Genomic DNA, 7,666 nt, shown 5'->3' with positions numbered 1-7,666 from the left:
ACACTCTTGGTGCACCCCTTTGTGGGCTGTGTGCACAGTCTTGTTGTAGTTAAGCCTTGATTGTTGTTGGTATCACTGGGAGGAATTGACCTCCAGGCCAATTGGCTGTGAGAATCAGCTGTGTCTACGGTGGGAGAACTTCTGTGCTGGAGACACCCTCATGGGGCAAGCCTTGCTTCTGTGGAGCTTTGGTGCTCACTGAGTCTGCCCCCTGAGCGTGTCCCTTATGGATCTAAGAAGTTGTAATATGGAGGGTCCCACTCTGACCACTGGGTACACTGGCTCTTGGATCTCTAAGGAGGTGCTAATTTAGCCTCTGTCTGAGGCTACCCAGCAGGAGCTGTGGAGAGATCTGCAGATTCCTCTTCTTTGTTTGGGGTTTGGAGGTGCCCAGATGAGGCCCAGCTATGAAACCCTGCAAGCTGCTGTGGGGCCTTGGGCCTTCTTTTGGAATTTCTGGATCTCTCTGACCCAGCTGTAGTTTGTTAGGTAATTTTAGATTGCAAAGGGCCAGGCCATTCATATGCAAAAGCCTCTGCACACAGCTTGGGTGGGGCGGGGTCTCAGGGGATCAACAGGGTCGAGCAAACAGCTATGGCTGCTCCTCAGCCCTGCCCTAAGAGGCCCCAGGTCTCAGTGTCTCACGGTAATGCCAGCTGCAGTTTGTTAGATAATTTTAGATTGCAAAGGGCCAGGCCATTCATATGCAAAAGCCTCTGTGCACAGCTTGGGTGGGGTGGGGTCTCAGGGAATCAGCAGGGCGGAGCAAACAGCTATGGCTGATCCTCATCCCTGCCCTAAGAGGCCCCGGGTCTCAGTGTCCCGCGGTAATAGCTGCAAGCACCTCTGAGAGAAAGCCGCCCTCGAGTTCCTACCGATGCCAGACAGTCCAGTTTCTCCCCGTATGAGTCTGGGTCCCCAGAGACTCGCCCGGAACTGGAGTCCAGAGCAGTCGGGAGCTTGAGACTCCCTCCCGATTGAAAAAGACAACCGCGTCCTCAGTTGCCAGCCATTTGTGCGCGTGCACCTCCATACCTGTGCACTTAACTTCTGCACCTCCTCTGAGTCTCAGTGTGCTTTTCTCTTTCCTTCTAGTTGTAGAATTTCCACTCAGCCAGCCTTCCTGTGTTCTGGATGATGTCCGTTTTGTTTTTTAGTTGTAGTTTTGAAGTGGTTGTGCGAGGCAGCAATTTCAGGTGTTTACCTATGCCGCCGTCTTTGTTTCTCCTCCAAAATATTAATTTTTATTAAAATGTTCTATTATTTTATGTTAACAATGACTCATTTATTTCAGCCCTTTGTATTCAGCATGTCTCTATCGAAATAAACCTACGTTTCTGTGAAAATAGAAGCTTTTGTTTGCGGCCCACAGAAACTTCCACCTTGTTTATTTGGCCTGTGTTAAGCCTTAGCATTTCACATGCTGGGTCTGGAGGGTTAGGATGAACAGCAGGGAAGCCATGAGAGAATGTGTGCAAAAGCACAGAATGCTGTGGTGGGTTTTCAGAGGTTCTCTGGCCTGGGTGGGAGCAGCCTGCAGGAGGCGTGGTCCAGGCAGAGCCGATGGGGCCTGACTTGGTGGCAACATGGAGGTGGAGAAGCAGAGACACTGGCTGGGATGCACGATGAGGAAACCAACTGCTCCTGACAGGAAGGTGTCTGGGCCTGGGCCTTCTCTCGCTGACCGTGGTCTTCCCAGAGACCTGACCCCTGCTGCCCACCCAGCGCCACACCCGGGAGCGTGGGGCTCAGGCTGGCCCTAGGCCTGTGACGCCATCACTGGCTGTGCTGGGGAAGGGCCGCGAGGTGCTGGACCGGCAATGGCGCACGGCTGCTCCGCCTCAGCAGTGCTTCCCCGCGGAGACTGGAGGGCTAAAGGCCTTTGGGGAGCAGACCTTAGCGCCTACGTGTAGGGCCTCGCCTAGGAACGCCAGAGGCCCCACAGCTCTCAGGTCGGTGAAACACCTGATTATCATGCACCTCTAGCTAGGCCCCCACCCCCCAGGTGTTTGTTAGCCTATTTCTTCTGCCAAAGGGCATTATTGTTGCCTTTTGCAGATGAGGAAACTGAGGCCCCAGAGGTTTCCAGGCTTACTGGAGCCACAGAGCTGGGTGCGCTCTGCCTGGCCCGGCCCCCAACAAGCCTCCGCCTCCACAGCACGCCCGCACCCCAGTCCCACTCACCGCCCGCACGTCCTCAGGCAGGTCCTCGTCGAGCTCGCCCTTGACGACCTTCTCCAGGGTGTTGATGGCGATCTCCAGAAGCTTCTCGTGGTGGTGGTTCTCCAGGTCCCGGCACTGGGCCATGGTGCAGCGAGAGTTAAGCAAAGGCCGGAGCAGCGGCGGGTGGCCCGGCCTCGGGCTGGTCATTTTCATTAGATGACAGCAGACTCTTAAGGGCCAAGGGCGAACGCTGGGGCGCAGTGCGCCGTGGCCTTCACAGCTGTCTCCCCACGCGCACCTCACCCCGGGCCAGCCTGACCCCCGCCCCATTCACATCCCTGCTTCTCACTGACCCTGGCCCTGGGCTCCCCGAGTGTCCCTCCGCCACCCACTTCTCTCCATCCCACTGCCTCTGCACCTGTCCGTACACTGAGACCTGGCCAGCGCTCCGGCCCTTCCCTCCCGCGGCAGCGAGTGGCTAGGGACTCAGGTGCACACGTCCCTCCTGTGCTCTCGGCTCTCTCTCCAGGAGCCTCCGGCTCTCCAACGTGGCCGAGGGGCCTGCTATCGGACCCAGAGCGCCGACTCTTCCTCAGGACCTTTGCACAGGCTGTCTCCCTGCTGGCTAAGTCCCCCCCGGCCCACCTGGTCCCTGTGGGGGCCCTCTCTTGGGAGGCTGCGGCCTGGTCTCTGGGCCAGCTGCTCCACTCGCCGCCTCTATAGCTTGTGTTTCCTGTGGGCCCAAGGGCCCAGGAGGGCAGGACCAGGGATTACTTCTGGGGTGGACCACAGCAGTTGTTTCACACAGGACAGGGCTCTGAGTGCAGGTGGCAGAAGGGTTGGTCATGCCCAGATGTGGGCTTCTGACCCAGGGACTTAGCCTGCCCGGCTCATTATGAGTAATTTGTCAGCATCTGCAACTTGGAGGTTGTCCCGCTCCCTGGGTGTGTCTCCCTGCAACACAGGGACGGGGGGACTCTGGGGTGTGGTCTGTCCTCGAGTGTCACTCGTTTGGGAATAACCCTCCAGGACTTCTATTGCAAACACGGCTCCTCCAACCCCACCCAGAACAGCAGCCCTGCTGCAGGTCCTGGAACAACGCTGGGGTGGTGCTGGCTGGGGACACCCCTCCGACCAGGAACTCTCAGCACCCAGTGTGCCACGGCTCATCCCGTGAAGGGAGCTTTGTCCTTGGTGAAAATCGGAAGGTCTGACTTCCTCCAATTGCAAAGGCGGAGGGTCCCACCGGCAGGTTCCTGTGCTGGGTGAGAGCGTCCCGGTGGAGGCACAGGCCTTCCTGTCGATCAGACGGCAGGTGGATTCCTGGTAAACAGTGAGGTGCCACTTCTCTCTGACGATGCCTGTGGCACTGGTGGCCGCGGAGGGCAGGCGCCCGACTCAGGTGCCGCCTGGAGGGGAACCCTACTCGTGGGCATCCTGTCGGGTCCGTGCTGAAGGGGTACCCTTCCCTGCCTTTGTTAGGCTGGAGGTGGGGAGCAGAGTCGTGGTCGGGATAAGCCCCGGGGCCCAGCAGCGCCTCCCAGCCACGGTCACGAAGGCAAGGATATAGGCTTTGGACATTTTCGACAAAGAGCCCCACCAAGTCGATGATGTTCCTCTCGAACATGTTTATCGTCTCCTGGAAAAGGGACAGAGCACGGTGAGCATGCGTATTGGACAGGAACCCGACTGCCCGAGCCTCAGAGCAAAGGCCGGCACCTCCTCTGCTCACAGCCTCAGGACGCAGACGCCACGCGGGCCTTCTCCGCAGATGTTGGTCCCTGACCCTGCTTCTCCCTCCTGACCTCTGACCCCAGCCCATTGCTCTCTGGCCATTTCAGTTCACTCACCGCCCCTTGGATAGTCACTGCGATGCTTTCCCCAGGCCTCTGCCTGTTCCCTCTGCCAGGAACACCTGTTCTGGTCTTAACACCTCTACCGCCACCCCCGACACACACACACACACACACACACACACACACACACACACGCACACACACACACAGCTGGTCTCCTTCCCCTGGCCTCCCAGTGGCATCACCTCCAGGTGACAGGGAGGGTGTCAGTAAGATCCGGACTGCCCGCATCGACATCCCTGCTCACTGTATGTACCTCTGGGAATGTCATTTAACCTCCCTGGGCCTCAACTTCCTCATCTGTGAAATGGGTTTCCTTTGTAGTACCTGCCTCCTGGAGTTGTGGTGGAGCTTAAATAGGTTACTTCACACAAAATGCTTTGCACGGTGCCTGGCAGAGAGGAACCCTCAGTGATCCTGGCTGTTCCCATCCCCCATCCGTGCCCTGAGGGAACCCCTCATTGCTGCACCCGGTGCTCAGCAGGGCCCCCGGCCTAACCGGGGTTTCATGTTGGTTGCGGGAACAATGGCAGATGAAGCAGGGTGAAGCCTGCGATCCCAGCAGCCCAGGACTGGCCACACCCTCAATCCGCCATAGACTAGGGCTGCAGGGCAGGCTGAGGGGCAGGGAGCCTCCAGGGGCCTGGGGACGGGCTGCAGGACGAGACATTACACACGCTCCAAACGTGTGTGAACACTGCTGCAGGGAAGCACATAGGGTCACTGAAAAGCTCCACAGTGGTTATAGCCTTTCGGGCGCTGGGCACGGGTGTGATGACACCACCAGCATTAAACGCCTGGGCTCTGGGAACCCTGGTACGTTGGGAGCCGCTGCCTAAGATGCCCTGAGCCTCGGGGTCTGCGGGCAGCGTCTGCTCTGCGAGGTGGGAATCTCTCCGAGTCTGAGGTGCCACAGGCAGGGGAGGCACTGATCAGGGACTATCTCTTGGCCCAGCCATGGCAGCATCCAATGAGGTTCCATTCATCACAGCCCCTCGGACTCGCAGACAGCCTGTGAACACGCCTGTCACTGGGGGCGCGGTGTGGGGTGTCGATAGCAGCACTTTCCGGGCCCACACTTAGCGCGGAATCGCGGGCGCCAGCATGGCCAGCACTGCAGGCTGAGGGGCAGGGAGCCTTCCTTCCCCTGCGTGGGGGCCACCTTGCTCCCTGAGCACCGGCAGCTCCTTGGTCTAATCAAAACCCTCTCCCGAGGCTCTGCCCTTCCAGGGGGGGGGGCTTCCAGAGGAATGAGCTCACCCTCCCTCAGTGTAGGGGGGACATGCGGTAAAAGCGAGCAGGAAACGGCAGCACCAGCCCCCGGGGTGAACCTGGCGGCGCTCACACACCGCTCCTGCCAGGCCCCACGCACCTCCAGCTGCTCCACCAGCTGCATCTCCAGCGTCATGAGCGCACTGGACAGCTCGGTGATGTCCTCGCTGTACGCCACGATCCTCGCCTCCATGCTGGCCAGGTCGGCCTCGTCGCGGATGGCGTTCAGACTCTGGAGACAAGAGCCCGGCGTTAGGCGTCACAGCCGAGTGGACGCAGTGACGGCGACAATTCGGTTTTGTGGGTAGGAGTGGGACCCTGGGTTTGGACGGCCCACCCCAGGGGTAGCTAAGCCTCATGCCAGCGCCTGAGCCTGTAGCAGCCGCGCCCTGTCCGGCCCCGCGCGGGGGGGTCAGGGGGGGGGCTGGCCCAGCACAAGCGAGACGTGCTGCCCTCCCCAGCTGGGCTCTCTGCACAGGGGCCGGCTGGGCGGCAGGAGCCACGGCTGCCAGCCAGGTGGACCTGAATGTGACACCCTCTGAGTCACTCAGCAGCCGTTTCACCTTGAACGAGTCCTTTCCATTCTCCAAGCTCCAGTCCCTGCCCATGGCGGCTGGGCGGGCTGCTCCCATCGCAGTGGCGCTGGGCCCATAAGCGCTGGGGCACACAGGCAGGGAGAGACCCGCAAACACGCGACAGGTCCGGCCTGGGGGAGCCCGTCAGACCCCCAGGACCCAGCGCCAGGGTGTGCGGGTAGTGGACAGGCCGGTGCTCGGGCGGGAGGTGCTCGGGCAGGAGGCACCATGTCAGCTTGTTTCTGCTGATACTCGGTGTTAGTTGTAAAGGAAGAGAAACTGGACATGATTTGAGGTGAATGTCTCTAACAATGGCTCCCCCATCTGGAGAAAAATCAGGTTCAATGCCTATCTCAAGTGTTACATGAAAATAAATTCTGGACAGAGAACGATTTAAATGTAAGAATTAGAGCCATAAAAGTACTAGAAAATACTGGGGGATTTTAAATAAATAATCTCAAAGTGGAGAAGTCTTTTCTAAATAAAGGCAGAAGAAAAGACTGATACAGTCTATCACATAAACATTTTTAATATTCTGAATGTAAATACACCAGAGACAAAGTAACAAGATAAACAGCAAACTGGGAAAATGTTGGCAACTTATTTCACTGACACAGGGCTAATTTCTCAATCTACAAAGTGCTCCTACAGAATAATAATGAAAGTAAAAACAAAGAAAGAAAGGGGGAGAAACACCAAATGGGAAAATGGGTAAGGGCACAGTATTATGACAATAGTTCGCAAATAAGAAACACAAATGTTGCCCGGCCGGCGTGGCTCGGGTTTGAGCATCTACCTGTGAACCAGGAGGTCATGGTTTGATTCCCAGTCAGGGCACAGGCCCGGGTTGCAGGCTCGGTCCCAGTGCGGGGCGTGCAGGAGGCAGCCGATCCATGATTCTCTCTCAACATTGATGTTTCTCTCTCTCTCTCTCTCTCTCTCTCTCTCCCTCTCCCTACTCTTCTGAAACCAATAAAAATATGTTGAAAAAAATGAATAAAACCTAAGAGGGAAGGCAGAGGAGGGTGCGGGTAAGAGATCAACCAAAGGACTTGTATGCATGTGTATAAGCATAGCCAATGGACACAGACAGTAGGGCTGTGAGGGCCTGGCGGGGGCGGGGTGGGGAGTGGGTGGGGAAAAAGGAGACATGCAATACTTTCAACAAGAAAGAATTTAAATAAATAAATAAAATAAAATGATCACCTATCCGCTCATTAAAAAAAAGAGAGACCAATGTTTGTAAACTATGTGACGCTCCCCCCACCTGAGAGCACACACTGCGAATGGAGCGGCTGGAGGAGCAGACGGCTGGCTAAGGCCGGCGCAGCCCCCCCAGCGCAGGTGGGCAATAACCACGCAGCTCAGAAAACGTCTGCCCGAGAGAGAAGCAGTCACCACCATAATGGTAACCACGCCGTGTCATGGTGAGGATGGCGCTGCCTTGGCCTCAGGCTCCGCTCGGCCCGGCCCTGCGCTGTGGCTGGCGGTGCCGGTGGAAGGCGGGCGGGGGGGCAGGGGGCAAGGGCAGGCCTACCAGCAGGTGCTTCTCCTCGAACTTGGCGATCCTGAGCTTGCCCTGCTCCCGGTTTTCCTGGACGGCCTCCTGGACACACGCATTGAAGGTGTCGAGCTCCACCTTCCGCTTTTCCTGCTGTTTCAGTCCGTACTCGAAAATGTTCAGGCAGATGATGACAAACTTGTCCTTGTAGGTGAGGCTGTTAAGGAAGCTGTGGCTGGTTCAGGCGCCCATGGCAGCGGGGGCCCCTCGCAGAGCTGGCAGCTGAGATTTGGAGGCTC

General features: G+C 57.8%; 1 protein-coding gene across 1 annotated transcript in view; it reads right to left on the bottom strand.

Annotated features, from left to right (window-relative positions):
* Positions 1-7,666, bottom strand: part of DRC3 (dynein regulatory complex subunit 3) — a 53,993-nt gene that overhangs the window by 6,430 nt on the left and 39,897 nt on the right. The window contains exons 9-12 of the mRNA XM_006773957.2: positions 7,404-7,578; positions 5,392-5,523; positions 3,732-3,802; positions 2,185-2,308 (exon numbers count right to left, since the gene is read on the bottom strand). Coding sequence (XP_006774020.1) covers positions 2,185-2,308; positions 3,732-3,802; positions 5,392-5,523; positions 7,404-7,578 — 502 coding nt within the window. The remainder of the gene's footprint in view (positions 1-2,184; positions 2,309-3,731; positions 3,803-5,391; positions 5,524-7,403; positions 7,579-7,666) is intronic.

Source organism: Myotis davidii, unplaced genomic scaffold, assembly GCF_000327345.1.
Source record: "Myotis davidii unplaced genomic scaffold, ASM32734v1 scaffold207, whole genome shotgun sequence".
Lineage (NCBI taxonomy): Eukaryota > Metazoa > Chordata > Mammalia > Chiroptera > Vespertilionidae > Myotis > Myotis davidii.
This window is presented reverse-complemented; position numbering and strand designations above follow the sequence as displayed.